The sequence below is a fragment of the Lynx rufus genome, unplaced genomic scaffold, assembly GCF_022079265.1.
Source record: "Lynx rufus isolate CCGP_SWC_20201006 ecotype Redwood Valley unplaced genomic scaffold, mLynRuf1.p SCAF_7, whole genome shotgun sequence".
NCBI lineage: Eukaryota > Metazoa > Chordata > Mammalia > Carnivora > Felidae > Lynx > Lynx rufus.
The window spans coordinates 127,316,719-127,335,494 of NW_025814889.1; the positions used below are offsets into that span (position 1 = coordinate 127,316,719).

Consider the following 18,776-nt stretch of genomic DNA (forward strand, 5'->3'; position numbering starts at 1 on the left):
GCTCCAGGCTCTGAGCCATCAGCCCAGAGCCTGACGCGGGGCTCGAACTCACAGACCGCGAGATCGTGACCTGGCTGAAGTCGGACGCTTAACCGACTGCGCCACCCAGGCGCCCCGACTTTTTTTTTTTTTAATTTTTTTTTCAACGTTTATTTATTTTTGGGACAGAGAGAGACAGAGCATGAATGGGGGAGGGGCAGAGAGAGAGGGAGACACAGAATTGGAAACAGGCTCCAGGCTCTGAGCCATCAGCCCAGAGCCTGACGCGGGGCTCGAACTCCCGGACCGCGAGATCGTGACCTGGCTGAAGTCAGACGCTTAACCGACTGCGCCACCCAGGCGCCCGTATAAAGACTTTTTAGGGACCTCTCTTAAATTATTTTTCTATTTTCCCCCAATCTCTCTTCTCCATGTACTGTGTGTTTGTGTGTGCATGCGTGTGTTTGTGTGTATATGTGTGTGTGTGCGTGACATTTCACTTGGATTCAGTGTATTAGTCCATTTCCATTGGGTTGCATTTGGCCTTCATCTACTTAAATAACCTTCATTTCCACCCTGACTTATTTTGGGGAAAAAAGAAAGTCAGCTATCAATGTAGCTGAAGTGAGAGAATGGCACACAGGAAGCTGAGGAAGGGAAGAGGTATTTTACCACATAGGGGGTATGAGCACTGGCCTCCCACACTTCCCCCACCCCAGTCTCACTCCTGTCCTCACCACTAACTGACGCATCAGATCTCATGCCCCTAAACAATGAGTATAACACTGCTGGTCAGTGGCCCACTGTAGGAACATGATTTGTGTCCACAGTCTGCCCTCCTGCCCCCACAGGCTTACAAAGTCCATGGAAACGATAGCTTCAGCAGTTGAGTTCTTGGACTGGGTGAGGATCATGATGGAGGCAGGGATGTCCAGGGTGAAATTACCCGGTAGTAAACTGATCACGGGAGGCTCCGTTGCCATGACTCGTACCAAGAAGGGCTGGGACAAGATGTAGATCTCTGCGATCTGCAAATGTCCAGGGAAAGAAGTGGAGAAGGGGGTTGAGTTGATGAGGGAAAATCACCAGTTCAGGGTGGCATGGGGGTGATTAAATCTTACATCATGCAGTTAGGAACAAATCTCTTCAATAATTATAACAATACCACACAAAAAAACAAAAGAATACCAGCAGCTGACATTCACTGAACATATCAGAATTATCTGGTTTAATATTCACAAAGTCCCTGTGGGCAGGTTCTATCAGAATCCCTGTTTCATAGCTGAAGACAGTGAGTCTTCTTTGGTTAAATAATTTCCTTAACTTCCAAGTGAAGAACTGTGATTCAAATCTAGGACTGTCTGACTCAAGATCCTTGCTCTAAAGCCAGGATGCTCTATGAACATCTCTCTGTCCTCAGAACAAACCTGAACCTTTCAGTACACTATGTCCAAATGCAGGTGCTACAAAGGCACGAGATTAATAGTTGCTTCACTAAAGGTACAAACATGGGCACTATTCCCTCATTTCCCATTTAAGCCAATTATTTCAGATGTGTGGTGGAACCTTATGGAAGGGAGAGTTGATTTATTTTGTAAACTTATAATGCCTTTAATATTAACTTGTTTCATAAATATTTGTGGATATTTTATTAAAAGAAAAGAAAACCTCTTCAGAATGGAAAAATGGATTCAGGTTTGGACCAGAAAGGAATAGAAAGAACCCACGAACCTTCCAGAACTATCTAGGAGTTGAACCCTCAGCACTCACCCTGGAGAGCACGTTGCCAACACCTTGAGAGTTTTGAACCAAATGGTTGGAAATCTGGAAAATCAAGACCATCATGTCACTGTAAGATTTTTACCTGGGTTCTCTTTTCAGGGAAAACCTATATTTCCTTATATTTTTAGGAATCATGAAATTGTTATACCAACAAATGATTAGTGTTTAAAGGTAGCTTATCATTTTATAGCCCAACCACAGGAAATCTGAGGCCCAGAGAAATAAAGTAACTTGTCCAAGGTCACACAAGAAGTACGTTCCTTTGGAGTAATTACTTTCCTTTTGAGTAAGTGCCTTTTAACCTTGGCAACACTGTGTATGTCATACATGTATGATCCATGTGTAAACATTCTACAGTGGTTAACAATAAGTCTTGTATTATTGCCCACCTTTTCAGAGATTACCGAGACAAAGGATGCTTAAGTAATTTATCTTCACAGATGAATGGTTTTCAAATCTGAAGCTAAACCTCTCTAATTCTCGGCACTCTATGGTAGCTGGTGTGGCCACACCTACTGTTTTGAACACAAGTTTTATAACCACTTGTATAATTAGGACCCATGGAATAAAAAGATTAGTAAGGGATGCTTGATAAAAGTTGTTGGTTGACTGGAGAGAGTATTCTCATCATAAAAGGGAGGGGCACGGCAAAGAGAATCCATGAGCATGTGTACTATTACCGGTCATTATAGACAAATCGGTTGCAATTACCAACAATTTCTCCTCTTTGTGTAGGCATAACACAAGCCATAATAACAATAAAGATAATAAGCAACACTTATAGAACACTTCCTCTGTGCTAGGCATTGCTCTGAATGCTTTACGTATATTTAAACCTCCCTAATGTCCACAGCAACTTTAGGAGAATGGAATTATTATTATCCCCATTTTCCAAATGACGACACTCTGGCACAGAGAAGTTAAATAAATTGAAAGTGCCTGAAGTCACAGGTCATAAGTGGTGAGGAGAGTCCTGGCCTTATTTAAGATCATTCTAGAACAGTGGCCTGGTATCACACAAAACTGAAAATAGCAGAACTGGAAACCCAACAACTTCCAGTTAATAAAAACATTAAATTAACAATTACTTCATTCATGTGCTGGTAGGATTGAGGGTCTAAAAAGGCCCAGGAAATAGAAATTATGACTTAAAACTCCTGTAATGGGCTACTTATAATAAGACTAAATGCTGGCGCTGATTGTCACCATCCATTAACTCTCCTCACCTCTTTCGTGGAGAGAGTGACGTTGAAGGCTCCAGCTGTAAAGTAAGCAAAGGATGCAGATTTAAAGAAAAACTCAGAGATTCCAACATATAACATAGAGTCACTGCGTTCCGGCAGCACAAAAGGAACTGGCGAGAAGGGAGGGTCAGTGAGGTCTTCCAGTGGGTAGACTACGCCCTGTGGGAAAACAGAGAGAAAGATCAGTGTATCAGGTGAAGACTCAGACATACAGCACTAAAGAAAGTGGGTCCACTCATGTCAGAATCAGGAAAATACCAGAAACTCTCTGGGGATTAAAAGACGACAAGGCCTTCTGACTCCCTGACCAGTGACTTCGGTTTCGCAGCTCTGCTAACTTCTTGAACAGATATGGACATGTCTGTCCACCCTGGGATGTGACCTTCTCCCAGAGAAAGGAAGGCAGGTGAATTTAACTGGATATACAGCTCTGCATAGTTCCTGAGGTGCCACGTAGAGATACCAAACCCTCCACCTTCAAACTCTATGACTAGCGAGCATCTGGGGTGTCACAGAGAGACTCAGAAGGACCCAGGACTTTCAATGGGTTAAAGCATCTTTGTGGCATTCCTAATGCTGCCCTCATTAGCTATGTGGTGTTATCACAAAATGTGCCTTGAGTAACATTTAACTGATTTGAACGACTCTCAGTAATTGAAATAAAAGTCAATATGCACTTAAGAAAACAATGATATTAACTTTGGGGCAAAACTAAACATAAAGACAATTAATCTCTTTTCCAGAATCAGCAAACACCATTTTCATCTGTGAATGGGCCTGACCAAGGTCAACATCCCTCAGTTAAATCGACTAACCGGTCAGGAATAGGAGTATCGATACATATGATCTACTGATGTATTAAGTTCTGATACACATAGAACCACTCTACCTCCTGCCCCTTAGCGTCGGACCTGTTCCCAGAGACAAAGGCATCATGATACTTTCCATGATACCCAACACTAGACACGTGTTGGGTAATACAATCAAGAAAATGTTGAATAGTCTTTTGTTTTTTTGTTTTTTTTTTTAATTTTTTTTTTCAACGTTTATTTATTTTTGGGACAGAGAGAGACAGAGCATGAACGGGGGAGGGGCAGAGAGAGAGGGAGACACAGAATTGGAAACAGGCTCCAGGCTCTGAGCCATCAGCCCAGAGCCTGACGCGGGGCTCGAACTCACGGACCTCGAGATCGTGACCTGGCTGAAGTCGGACGTTTAACCGACTGTGCCACCCAGGCACCCCTTGAATAGTCTTTTGAAAGAGCATAAGCATGAGGGAATTGCTTGAAGGGAAATTAAATTATATGAAAGATATGTAGTTATATTTCCTTTTGCACATAATATTTGTTCTTTGAATATTGGCAGTTGAGAGCTAGGATGAGAATTCTGACGATGATAAAGTTACCTTCAAATTCAGGTTGATGTAATTCTCAGTAATTTCTGGAGAACTGATTAGGGAATAATCCAGGAGAGTATAGTTGTCTATCTTGGTTAAAACTAAATAACAAACAAATACAAAAGAAAATTTATATTAAAACCATAGTATAGCAAATGATTATTATCCATCCAGAACAACATAATTTTAATTCTCTGTTATTCAAAATAATGATTACCCTTATTTATAAGTAATACATGCTCACTTTTCAAAACACAGGATAAGTAGGTAAGTCAAAAGAAGAAAGTAAAAACCCTTCTTAATCACATTACACTGAAGGAAACATTAGTAAAATGTTGTTGGATAGCCTTTTTTTTTTTAAGTTTATTTATTTATTTTGAGAGACAGAGAGTGAGCAGTAGCAGGGGAGGGGCAGAGAGAGAGAGAGAGGGAAAGAGAATCCCAAGCAGGTTATGCACTGTCAGTGCAGAGCCCCGACATGGTGAGGTCATGACCTGAGCCAATGTCAAGAGTTAGACACTCAACCGACTGAGCCACCCAGGCACCCCAAGTATAGCCTTTTATATACACACATACACACATACACACACACACACATGAACACAATGCATATATACTTCTTTTTAAAAGAGAAAATTAGACAGGGGTGCCTGGGCAGCTCAGTTGGTTAAGCGTCTGACTCCTGATTTCGGCTCAGGTCATGATCTCGTGGTTTGTGAGTTCAAGCCCTGCATCAGGCTCTGCGCTGACAGAGTGGAGCCTGCTTGGGATTCTCTCTCTCCCCCTTTCTCTGCCTCTCCCCTGCTCGCTCACTCTCTCTCTCTCAAAATAAATAAAATTAAAAAAACATTAAAAAAAGAAAATAAGACAAAATTCACTTATTAATATTAAACTGCATATATTAGGCTGGTATAAAGAGAGGCTTTCAAGTTCTATATTATAGCCTTCTATATAGTTAGAACTTTAAGTTTTTACAATGAATATGTATTATTATTATAATTAGAAATAATCTTTAGAAAGAAATATTGAGAGAGAGACAGATAGACAGGAATAAAATTCCCTAAGTTAAAGAGGCCAAGAAAATTTTCATGCAGAATCTATTAATTCAATTCATGTTTTGTATTATAATTTTCAGAGCACAGCAGAAGGCCAGGGGACCAGGGGACAGTAGGTGGGGTTCGCAGGAAGCATGATCTCAGAGTCTGAGGCAGGTTGTACACACAGGGGTGTGGCGCTCGGGGTTCCAGCCTGGCCTGGGAGAGCTGCTCTCCTGACCACCACCTTGTGTTCTGTGATACAAAGACCTCCTCCCTGTTCCAGAGGAAGGCATCTGAGAACCACATCTTCTCCTCTTGCACACCATGCTTGGTTTATTCCATGGGTGGTGATAAGAAACAAGCAGAGATGAAGGGACTTGCAAGATGAGGGCCTAATGCTGCCCTATGTCACTACAGTTTCTAAAATGCTTTTAAATTCACAGTCTGAACAGATCCCATCACATGCTAGGAGGGGAGCAGGACCATGCCCATTTTACAGGTGAGACAGTGAGGTTCCCGCGAATAGAGAAACTTGCCCATGGGAAGCTAGAACATGAGTCCTTGACCACTTCTTTCCTTACTACATCTTTCTCTTTCCTGACCTCCCCAATCTTCATCCATCTGCACCCACATTGATCCACTTGTTCAACCACCATGCATCCTTTCATTGGCCTCATATTCATTCACCGAGTGCAGGTTAGGCACTATTCCTAGTGCTGGGGACATCGTCAGAGAGTGCCTGTGCTTGTGGACCTCATCGTCTGAGGGAAGAGTCACACATATGAACAGGAAATTACAATACAGTGAGAGCAGGTCTAAAACCGAGCTCCTCTACAGACTTATGCTTACAGTCTACCCCACCTTGGTAAATGGCCATTCCACTCTTCCAATTTTCTAGTTGCTCAGGTGAAAACCTGGGGTTGTCCTTGACTCCTTTCATGATGCATATTCAGGGTGTCAGCAAATACCACTGTCCCTACCTTCAAAGAACATCCAGAACCTGAATGTGTCCTATATCTTCATTACTCCATCCAGGCCAACTGCCATCATTAGTCACATAGGTCGTTGCAGGAGCCTCTTAAGTGGTCTCCCTGCTTCCACCCTTGCCCCCTTTCTGTCTGTTGTTAATAGATGGAAGCCAGAGTGAGCTTCTTACAATGTAAGTCGGATCATGCAAGCCTTGCTCCGAACTCCCCAAAGATCTTCATCTCAGACTAAGAGCCAGCCTTTGTATTGACCTGCAGAGCTTGGAAGATCTGACCATTGCTTTCTCCCTTTCTGACCTCATCTCTGGCTGCCTTCCCCCCCACACCCTCTACTCCCAGTATGGTCTCCTCGTAGTTCCCCCGACATACTTGGCATGCTCCCACATGGGCCTCTGTGCTTGCGGTTTCCTCTACCTGGAGTGTTCTCCGTCCAGATCTGGGAGTGGCACACTCCCTACTCCATTCAAATTCTTACTGTGATGTCGCATGCTCAGTGATGTCTTTCCTGGCCATGCTCTTTTAACAGAAATGCCTTTTCAGCTCCTTCTCTGCTTTATCTTTCTTCTTATCACTTATTGTATCAGTATCATAGATTTTACTTGTTATCTTGCTTGCTGTCTGTCTCCTCTGACGAGTCCCCATCTTGCTGTCTGTCTCCTCTGACTAGTCCAAAGAGGGCAGGGATTTCTGTCTCCTGGGCTTACTGCTGCATTCCCAGCACCAAGAACAGCATCCAGCCTGTAACAGGTTCTCAGGACAACTTTGGTGAATGAACAAATAGAGTGCAAAGAGAGAGATACACCCAAAGTATCATGTGAGCATAGAGGAGGCAAAACCTTGGGGTACAGGCTATCAGGTAAGACCTGCTGGAGGAGACTATGTCTGAGCTGAGCCTTAAAAGATAACAAGGAGTGGACAGGATAAGGGATGGCTCAGGAGCAGCAAGTAGAAGGGACCGGACCCCTCAGGGCTTAGCTCAGTGCTAGCAACGAAATGGGTGTTCAATAAATATCTATTAAATGAATAAATGGGCGGAGGGGAGGGGAAGGCAGGGGGGGTAGTGTGAGCCAAGCAAGGGCCTCGGGGACAGTAGAAGCAGTTTGATTGCTGGAGCAGAGAAAGGTGCAAGATGAGGCTGAGAGAGGTAACTTTAGCCAGAGCATGGTGGGCAGGTCTTGTAGACCATGTTAGAGCATTTGGACTTGATCCGGAGGCAGGAAGGAGCCACTGAAGGGGTTAGAATGGGGTCAGGGGTGTATAACTCAGTCGAGATTGGCATTAATCATCCTGAAGAGGATGGATTTAATGCCAGAGCTGGGATTGAAGCCTGAGACAGTTTAATTCTCTGACCCACACCTAGTCGCCAGCAGCCCCCTGCCTCCTGCTCTGAAGTTGGTTAGCAGCAGAAAAGAGCAGGCCTGGGGCACCTGGGTGGCTCAGTTGGTTGAGCGTCAGACTTTGGCTCAGGATATGATCTCATGGTTCATGAATTTGAGCCCTGCGTCGGGCTCTGTGCGGATAGCTCAGAGCCTGGAGCCTGCTTCAGATTCTGTGTCTCCCCTCTCTCTGCCCTTCCCCTGCTCACACTCTGTCTCTATGTCTCAAAAATAAATAAAACTTTTTAAAAACTACATATAAAAAAAGAAAAGAGCAGGCCCTATACACAGGCTTCCCGTGGCTCAAATTTGCAGAGCGTAAAGCGGGCAGGAGAGCTGGGGGATCTCACATTGAAATGCAAACCTGGAGAGCACCAGAGTGTGAAGGTGGGAAGAGACCCATCCCAAAGAGGCAGTTCTAGGACTCACCCTCTATCGTGCTGAGGTTGGCATTCAGGGCTTCCACCTCATTCATGATAATGGGACACAGCTGGCCACAATAGGAATAAAAAAATTGCAGGTTATCATATTGCACTTGAAACCTCTCTTTATGGCTTAGGCCCTGCAAACAAAGGCCTTCTGGTTAGGAGACATTCTCCCTTTGGTCACCAGGACTTTTACTGAAATTAGTCGATGCCCCTGGGCCTCACGTTACGTACGTTTGGCGGGCATGTCAGTGAATGCTGGCTAAACTTCAGAGCAGCCAGGACGACACCCAGTTAGCCCCATAAAAGAATGAGGCCTTGGCTTTTCTCTCTGAGGCATGATGGGACATGTGCCTGGTACCTGCTAGTGCGGTCACACCTGAGAAACCTGCTGCTGGAACAGCTGCCTTCCTGCTGTGCCATGCTCTGCTGGGAGAGGCTACAGCCAGGGCCTCCACTTTCCTACTTGGCTGGCTTGAGATCCCTCTGGTTGGCAAATCAATCCTGAATCAGACTCAAGCTCATCTTTACGAAGCCACCGTGTGCCAGGCGTGTGCCAAGCTCTCAGCATGGTGGTTACAAGCAGAGGCTCAGGAGCCTGACCATCTGGGGTTGGCACCCTTGGCAAAGTTGTTTGTACTCTGTCCACAGTTTCCCCATCTGAAGATGGGGATGATAATTGTACCCACTCAATAATGTTGCTGTGAGTAGAAATTGAGGTGATCCGTGTAAAATTGCCCAGCACATGGCAAGTATTCAGTAAATGTCAGCTGTTGTGTTTCAACCCCATTGCCTCACAATGGTGCAGAGAGATGGGTGCCACTGTTGCCTATTCACAGATGGGAAAGCCAAAGCTTAGAGAGTCTCCGGGAGTTGCCAGGAGTTACATTACTAGGATTGGAAATCTAGATAGTTGTGGCATGAGCATTCTTTTCTATATTCCCGTGGCACAGAGGGAATACTAGAAGCAAAGCATCCGTGTCTCTAAATCATACATAAACTCCAGGCCAGCTTAACTAGTGGCTTCCGTCAGAGGCCAAAGAACCATGTCTTGTTTCGAACGGAGGAACCATGGGGAGTGTGGGGCCTGTGAATGGGACAGCACTTTCCCAGTCACTCTGTAACACACATGTGCGCTGGCACTCAGCACCAGTCAAGTGAGGATGGAGAAAGACCGTGAAACTTCGGAGTCCCTCGACCAGCTGGGTAATTCCCTTGGACGAGCTGCTGAATGTGCTTGCATGTTGATTTCCTCACTGACATTCATTAAGCACCTCCTTGTCACTTACACTGTTTCTGGAAATAACCATTCTTCTCCCCCACTCCTTACCTATCGAAATCATATGTGTACCTCAAGGCCCAGTTCAAGTCCTCCGTCCTCTAAAGAATACCCCTGCCCCCTCCGCCCCCCCAGGAAACTTTCAGGTCCTTTTGATGTAATCTTTCCATTTCTCTGAGCCTCTTCAGTTCAATCTACTGATCATGTAATTATGTATTAAATTCAAATACTCATTCAGTTATTTTTCCACAAGACTGAGTTGGGTTTTTCTAAAAACCTTTCTTACATTCCCAACAGCCTGTAGCCTAGTGCTGGGCATGCAGTAAGTACACAGGAAATAAACTCTTGCTGATTGTTGCCCCATCCTGTGGTGAGCGCTTGAAGGCAGGAATGCTGTTTTATTTATCTCTGCATCCTCAGCACTTACCACAGCACATGGTAGGCATTTGCGAAACTTAAATTGCAGAGGATGTGTGTGAAAGTGCCTTGGATGATGCCTAGGTGATGAGTAGGTGCTCAATAAAGGTTTATTGAGTAAGAAGTAAGTAAAGCATGGCAGAACTGCTGCTGAGCATTTTACTGTGGCCATGTCACCTCTAAAGACTTACCATTTCATTTAAGTTCTTTAAAATGGGTTTCTCCATGGGCTCAGCGAAGGAGTTGTACAGGACACTGGGGAAGAAAGAAAATATGGGCTTATTCAGGAACTTTATCTGCCGGTTATAAACCTCTTCCTGCGCTGCTGGAGAATCCAGCCCCAGACTAGCGACCGCCTACCACGGTGCTATCACTCACCTGAGTTCTCCGGAAAATGAGACGTGGGCATGGTTCACTTGGGCGTAGCAGTCTTGGAGCTTCAGGATTGGGTGACCAAAGTCATTTCGGGCAAGAACAATGATACCGGTGAAGTAGACCCCAGAGAGAAACAGATCAGCTCCTCCTGTGTCTTGGCTGTTGAGAGAAAAAGTGCAAGGTTACCCAGGCCTGGGCAGGGGAGAGAGGGATCATTTCTCTGACTACTCATAGCCTCTAAGCTCCTGGAGGGCTTTGTCACCTCTGGATTCCTGGCACCAATAATGGGTCAGAGCAGAGTAGGTGCTGAATGGATTTACTAAACAAATGAAGCAATGAATATGTCAGTGGTGACAGTGTTAGTTTAGCTTTTTTATTCTGAGTGCTTTCTGGTGCCCACAGTGGCTGAGCACCTATCAAGCACTATGTGTATACAATGCTTGGAGAGAGAGAACACTGGATAGCCTTATTTAGGACAGGCACTGATGGGGATGTGACAGACATAGTCTATGAACTCTCTGAGGGACTGGAGTGTGTATTATTCATTCCCTTGTCTCCAGGATAAGCACACAGAATAAGCACTTAATAGGTGGCTGATGAGTCAGTGAAGAAATGAATGAACCCTGAATCTATGTTACTTATGCCAGAATATATCATTCCTCTACAGTCTACAGGACTGGAGTTCTTGAGATGGGGATAAATGGTACTTGGTAGGCACTCAATAAATGGTTGTTGAATGACCAAGTGGATGAGTGAATGTGCCATTCTGGGGTGCCAACCAAGGCAGACCTAAACATTACACCCAAGACCTGTAGTAGGTGGTCTGCAAGCGTACCTTGAATGTGATACCTCCTTTCTCTAGGAGGGTGCAATTGGGCTCCAGCTGACTATTATCCTCTTACCTCCTTGTGAGGTAGGAAGGTCCCATCTCTTAATCAGTTGCCCCTGTGGATGGGGAAGTATGTGGAATCACCTGAGATCCTATAGACTCACTGAAGGTTTGAAATCTTGAGTACATGTTCATTCCTTCTAGCTCTTAGGAAATCTTAAATGACATTTTGCTCTGCCTTCAGGGGATGGATGCTTTTCCGTCCTCCCACAACCTCCCCCCCCCCACTGCCAGCCCCCAACGGAGATATTCTGATTTAAATCTCTCTTGGAAAAAAAAAATGCTCTTGAGAAAGACTGCTAATGGCTAAGGGAAATAAGCCTAATGTCAAAAACATCACCAAATTTATGTCCTTCCAGTTTTTGTTCCATTTCTTCCCAGAATAGCGGCAGACTTTTTTCAGTGGGACACTCACAAGAGTGGAGACTTGATCTCCCAGTCGGTGCTGATGTTGGCGGTGCCGTGGTTAGTCAGTGCCTTGATCCCCACCCCAGGCACAAAGGCTAATGAAGTATTTGGGAATGAAAAGGCATTGATTTTTATGCTGTAGAACAAGAAACAGAGAGGTCAGTGCATATCTTCTAACACTTCTCTAAGTGAGGCAAAAATCAGAAAGGAGGTTTGTGGAACCCCTAATTCCTGTAGAGGAAGGAACCTCAGGTCTGCGGTGCCTCTGGGCATTGCCTTCTAATTCCCCTTTGGTCCTTGCCAGGAAGCCCCTTGTTTCTAATTGAGGGGGAAGTGAGCAAGTTTAGAAACAAATGTGAAAATAATACATTTCTTTAGTTTCATTAAAGACAATACAATACGAGTACAACATCGCCATCATTTTTTCCTTCAGCTGTTCCAGTGCTTCTCAACAGGGTGGGGAAATTAGTATTTTGGGTGGGACAATTAGTTTTGGAGAGGACTTTATATACATTTTAGGGTACCTAGCATATGTACCAACTACACGCCAGTAGTGCCCTTCCCCCATCACTGGACAATCGCAAGGGTGCCTTTCTCCTATTCCCAGATGCCCTCTATATGGACAGAATTTTCCCTAGTTGAGAAAGTTAGAGTCTTCCCTAGTTAGAGCAGAATCTTCCCTAGAGTATTAACTTTCCCTAGGATTCTCTGAGCATAAGAGGCAATGGGCTACAAGTAATCTACATAGGTAGATAGCTCATGTGTTGAGTGATTACTCCATGCCAGGCACCATGGTAAGCACTTTACGTGCATTAGCTCATTTTAGTCCTCATGATAATCCCATGAAGCTGTTGCTGGTTTTGCAATTTGCGATTCAGAGATGAGAGGATAAGGAAGTCATGAGCACTTGGTTGAAGTCATATGTAAGTGGTAGAACCAGATCTGGAGCCCTCCTCAATCTGTTTTCCGACTGTGTGCTTAACACCGGGCTATGCCACTTCATGTATTCCGCAAGGGGCACTCAACTTGGAGATGAGTTTTGTGCCAGCCATGCAAACTTAGGTAAGGCACTTAACCTCTTTCAGGCAATCACTCAGAGGAAGGTTTACTCATGGGTAGGCTGAGAAGACAAAATGAGATCATCTATGCATAACTGTGGCACAGAAGAAAGACATTGTTCTGAACCAAGGTTAGGAAAAATGTAAAAGGTAAATGTGATAGCTGATAACAAATGCCTATCTACTGTTTCTTGTATTTTGCATCCTTTCCTACCTGTTCTTTGTCACACACCCTGAGTCCCACTGTGGGAAGAGGATGGTAGAGATTCATTTAACAGATCTTAGAAATATTTTCAGTTTGGTACCTATAGGCCTAGCCCATTCTTTATGTTCAAGCTATGGATGTATCATGGAAGAGATAATTTCTTTGTTGGTGGACACCTACGTTATTTCCAGTATTTCTGTGTTATAAACAATGACACACAGAACATTCTTACATGCTGTTTACATGTGTGTCTTTCTAGTGATGATGCTGAGAAGTGGGATTAGTAGGTCAAAGGGCATGCATTAAAAAAAAGGTCCTTGTAAATTACCTTTTAAAATAGCACTGCCCAACAGAAATAGAATGTGAGCCACATATGTAATTTAAAAATTTCTAGTAGTCACATTTTAAAAAGGGAAAAGAAATGGGTAAGAGTGATTTTATTAGTATTTTTTTTTTTTACTTAACCCAACATAATCTAAAATGGTATCATTTCAACACATAGGCAATATAAAAATGATTAATGGGATATTTTGTTTTCCTTTTTTCAAAAGAACTTCAAAATATGGTCTGTATTTTTACACTCATACTATGACTCAAGGTGGACACTGAATTATCGGTGTTATCAGAAACACTTGTTATCAGAATTATCAAGTGTTATCAGAAACACTTGACCTATATTTGCTTGGATAAAATATTCAACTGATAAACTTACATACGTAAATTGTCCCACACATACTTAAAAGCTTTTCAATAACTGAACTGAGTACCAAGTTTTAAATTAAAATTGATTGAAATTAAATACGTAAAATTTCAGTGCCTTCATTGCACTAGTCATATTTCAAGTGCTCAGTAGCCACACGTGGCTAGTGGCTCCTGTGTGGGCAGCACAGATCTGAAAGTACTGTACCAGTTCACCTGCTCCCACTAGCAACGCATGAGGATACCTGTTTTCCTCATCTTCACCACACTTCATAATATATGATTCACCCTGGATTTTTCTGCTGTGGGATTATCATCACTGTAATTAAATCATTCATTCTGTAAATATATCATGTCCATCTCTCTTACTGGACATTAAGGGCAGGAGATATATCTGTGTCATTCACTGTAATATCCCCAATCACTAAAACAAAGCCTTGGTATCCAGCAGTAGGTCCTCAATAAACACTTGTTGAATGGCTTCCTTTATTAACAACTAGAGCATTTGCCAGGAGCTTTACCTAGATTACCATCCTTTTCCCTACCCCATGCCCCAAAAAACTCATGATTTTATAGAATATTATCCTTGATAGCAGGGAAATTATTACTCCAAAGGGTTGGAGCCAGCAGGGCATTATCAGTGGATTGATAAAGCCTTGGGGCAAATTGTGAATCACAGATAATTCCTTATAAAATCTTGACTCTCTGCTTTACCTTTAAGACTGACCTCCAGATGGACAAAGACATCTTCTCTGTACACCGTCTTTGGGGCTTTTGTTGGCAACTGCGGCAGAGGTTGCCGGTTGTTGTCTGAACAGCCATTTCCCCTTCTTTCCTAATTGTCCCTGAATTTGTTCAGGATGTCAAAGGTGTCTGGGTAGAAAATGAATATTCCAGTCCCTCTTGCTAATAAGTATGGCCATAAGACTAAGTTCTATTATTGTATAGGCAGAGTATTATTAGAGCAGGGCTTCAGAAAAAAACTCAGTGAAGAGACTAACCCAGCTTACAAGAACCCTTTCACCCTTGCCTGTTGTTCCCTCTCAGGCTTGACAAACGGATTTGATGGCTGAGCTGCAGTGGCCATACTGGACCATGAGACAACTTTGAGGACAGAAGCCAGAAGTAAGGATGGTGGGGCAGAGAAATACAAGAAGCCTGGGTTCTGATGAAATCATGGGACTTCCAAAGGATTTCTCTAGTCTTACTTTTGAGCTTCTTATGTGTGGCCTATTTCTACGACCTCTGAAACCTTAACCAAACTTTACTAAAGTAAGGAAAGCCTTGATGAGAGTAGATTTGTTTTTGAGACTGTGGTTGAATCCTACATCTAGGTTTAGGGTGTGGGGTCAGCAATAGGATGGACAAGAATTTCACTTAGAAATTCAAGGGGCAAGGGGTTCTCATTTTAGGAAAGAGGCAAGGACATGGGACTCTGACCACATTCATCAGACACAACACACAAAACTAGTGTGCAGCAAGGATATGACTTAGACCCAGGTGTTCTGACCCAAATGCCACAATCTTTGTCAGCTTCATGACCCCTCTTTCTTGGGTCATTCATCTGATAAGCCTCTTACCAAATTTGGTTTACCTTCTACTGTGCAGGTCCTGCTGTCACACCAGAAGACGTGGTGGCATATCCACAACCCTAAGGTTTTAAAGATTAATTTCATGGCTAAAAATGTTCTTTTTTACTTACTTTGAAAAATTGTAGTTCACGTAATCAACCTTCAGAAATTCCAGAGATTCAGAACCCTTTAAGTCTGGGATGTTTTTTTCCTTAAGCATTTGCTCAATCATCTCCATCCCAGCTTGAACACCTATGAAGGAACCAAAGAAAGCATTTATTGATCATGCCAGAGATGATAATGGCATAGCGCCATTAAACATACGCATGAAATTTACAGAGTACGTGCTCTTAGAAACTTAGAAAACAGCAACCCTACAAAGTGGATGTTACTGTCCCTGTTCTACAGGTGAAAGCACTGGTCCTCAGAGAGGCTAGTGAAGACCCCAGGACCCCAGAACTAACTGTATGAGAAATTCTCATTATGTAGCCAAGACTAAAGGCCTGTTACTACAGGCAGTGTGAGGGGGAAAGTACAAAATTATTATCATTATTATCCCCATTTTAAAGATGAACAAACTGAACCTAAAAGGCATGAATTCGCACCTCATTCACACAGCCAAGAACTGGGAGCCCAAGAGTGAAATCTGGGCGGTTTGGTTCCAGACTCCATGTCTTATTAGGTAGTTATTCCACATTCTCCCCTTTCCCCTAGATTCTTTAAGCTCAGCAACAGCATGGGCTGTTGGGAGCTCGTAACCCTCCTGGAATTCCAGTAAAATACCATGAATAGGTTGTGTGTGTATGCGTCCATTTGTATCTCATATTTCAGGGGAGAGGGTCCATGTTTGCTTCAGACTCTCAAAAGATCCCGGGACCCCAAAAATGTCCTCAGTAAGCCCTGCTTTTGTGCAATTCAGGAATAAACCTGTCCCAGGTTTACATGGTAGTATCCCAGGACACATTTTTCTGAGTTCACGGAGAGAAAGAGCCCTTTTCTACACAAAGAGCTTGAGAAAAGTAACTTACATAGTAAATGAAGAACAGGATTTTCATTTTAACCTTCTTTTTAAAATTTTATTTTTATTAAAAAAATTTTTTTAACGTTTATTTATTATTGAGAGACAGAGAGAGACAGAGCATGAGCATGGGAGGGGCAGAGAGGAGGAGACACAGAATCTGAAGGAGGCTCCAGGCTCTCAGCTGTCAGCACAGAGCCTGATGCGGGGCTCAAACTCAGGAACAGTGAGATCATGGCTTGAGCCAAAGTCAGACCCTTAACCGACTGAGCCACCCAAGCACCCCTTCATTTTAACCTTCTTAAGGAGGAAGCTTTGCCCTTATGCCTTATTTTGCAGCTTAAGCTCATTTCCACTTAGGCTGTCCTTGTGGAGACGGAGAAGAGAAGATTTTATCTTCTGTAATACCATGAATAATACTGTAATATAGGGATGCAGGGGTAGAGTGTAAAGGATACAAAGATGGAACCAAAGGCACTATCAGACAGCTTAGTTTCGAATCCTAACATTGTCACTAGCATTGCAGGACTCTGCAATTTACAAAATCTCGCTGTCCCTTGCTTTCCTCATCTGTAACATGGGAACATTAGTAACTGTGGAAGCTTCTGTTCACACATGTGAAAATAACAGTAATTGATATTTGTTGGGCATTTGCTATTGCCAGACCCTCTTCCAAAATTTATGTAAATTCATGTGTTTCCCACAATAGCCCCATGCGTAGGAACTATCATTATCACCACCATTTTAAGAAATACCTTGAAGGTACTACTGATAATAGGGACATAACATTTTTCTGGAAAAATGTGGCAACATAAATATTTGATGAATTAATAAGAATAGCTAGTTTGTGTGCTTATATGTGCCAGGACTGTCCATACTCTACACGTATTCTCTCCTTCGATCCTTATGGCAACCCAGTGACATAGGTATCATTATCCCTTTTCACATAGGAGGCAGTTGAGGCTCAGAGAGGTTCACCAGCTTGCCCAAGAGCTCACAGGTACTTAGTGTCATTATTGACAGTTTGGAGGAATAGGGAGCAGAGAACAAAGTGTAGGTTTTGAAATCGGCAGAGCAAACCTGAGATCTGATCTTGCCTTGCCCCCTTACTGGTGTGTGACTTGGGAAATTTAATTCAGCCCCTCTGAGGCTCAGATTCCTCCTCTGTAAAATGACTATCCCTTCTTTGTAGGGTTGTTGTTGGGATTAAATCAACCCAGAGCCCATAACACACATATCAAAGAGCCTAGCTATGATAGAGGCTCAAGAAATGGTTCTGATAGAAATCATAGCCAAGAAATGGTTCTGACTTTAAAGCCTGTCCTTCTTGATTCTATGCCATATTTCTACAGATGATCCCACATGATCCTCATGTTATTACACAGGGGCACCATTGTTGTCATCCCCCCATCCTGTTTTCCAGAGGAGAAAACCCACTGGCCCAACACTATGTATTGAGGAAAGGGGCAGAACTGAATGAGATTCATACCCATGTGGACTGACTAGTTCTGTTCTTTTAATTGCTCTGATCTTTTTTTTTTTTTAATTTTTTTTTTCAACGTTTATTTATTTTTGGGACAGAGAGAGACAGAGCATGAACGGGGGAGGGGCAGAGAGAGAGGGAGACACAGAATCGGAAACAGGCTCCAGGCTCTGAGCCATCAGCCCAGAGCCCGACGCGGGGCTCGAACTCCCGGACCGCGAGATCGTGACCTGGCTGAAGTCGGACGCTTAACCGACTGCGCCACCCAGGCGCCCCTAATTGCTCTGATCTTGAGGGTGGAATAAGCTGTTTTCACAATTTTAATACAGTTTCAAGATATCTATTTCTGTGCATATTAGTATATTAATAGAGTAACAAGATACACATATATGTACATATATACATGTAGATACACACGGGAATACCTGGTATGTAATTCTCATTATAGCCAGCTCCTATAACAATCATACAGATTCCCTGTGCCACATGAGGTACTGGGGGAAGGAAGGACAAGGATTTGCCACAAACTCAGTCTTTCCTTCCTCCATCACTCCCTTCCTTTCTTCCATCATTTGTATTTTTTTTTAAAGTGTGCTCCATGCCCAGCATGGAGCCCAGTGTGGGCCTTGAACTCACAACTCTGAGAACAAGACCTAAGCTAAGATCAGTAGTCAGACGCTCAACCAACTGAGCCACCCAGGCACCCACATCCTTCTTGTACTTCTTTTCTGGTGTAGCAGGTGAGGAGTTTCCTGGTTACACTTTGCTATTTCTGAGTGAGACTAGCAGTGCTTTAGTTAAGAAGGGATGGAGTTTTCTGTTGCCTGTATTCAGCTAACCTCAGGCCAAAATTTACAGGAGAAAACTCGGCCTACACATTTTGATTTTGCAGTCCCTCTGCTGTACACAATCTGCCTTCGCCCCAGCTCTGCCCAACATTTATAAACACCTCTGAAGGGGTTTTTCTTCATCTTTCAGCATCTCAGGCCCCTTTTTGCATCTAATGAATGCAAGGAGCTTCTCTCAAGAAAAATACATGATCATCATCCACATTAAATTTGGCACAGTTTTAGGGGACTCTAAGTTCTTTTTGGGATCAAGACCTTTCTGAAGCTCTAAGCTCCTACTTTCACTCTCACATCTCCTCCC

General features: G+C 43.4%; 1 protein-coding gene across 1 annotated transcript in view; it reads right to left on the minus strand.

Moving 5' to 3' along the window:
- BPIFC (BPI fold containing family C) overlaps positions 1-18,776 on the minus strand; it is a 41,216-nt gene that overhangs the window by 14,084 nt on the left and 8,356 nt on the right. The window contains exons 3-11 of the mRNA XM_047067157.1: positions 15,258-15,378; positions 11,601-11,729; positions 10,300-10,455; positions 10,113-10,176; positions 8,230-8,290; positions 4,411-4,502; positions 2,988-3,164; positions 1,750-1,803; positions 837-1,007 (exon numbers count right to left, since the gene is read on the minus strand). Coding sequence (XP_046923113.1) covers positions 837-1,007; positions 1,750-1,803; positions 2,988-3,164; positions 4,411-4,502; positions 8,230-8,290; positions 10,113-10,176; positions 10,300-10,455; positions 11,601-11,729; positions 15,258-15,378 — 1,025 coding nt within the window. The remainder of the gene's footprint in view (positions 1-836; positions 1,008-1,749; positions 1,804-2,987; positions 3,165-4,410; positions 4,503-8,229; positions 8,291-10,112; positions 10,177-10,299; positions 10,456-11,600; positions 11,730-15,257; positions 15,379-18,776) is intronic.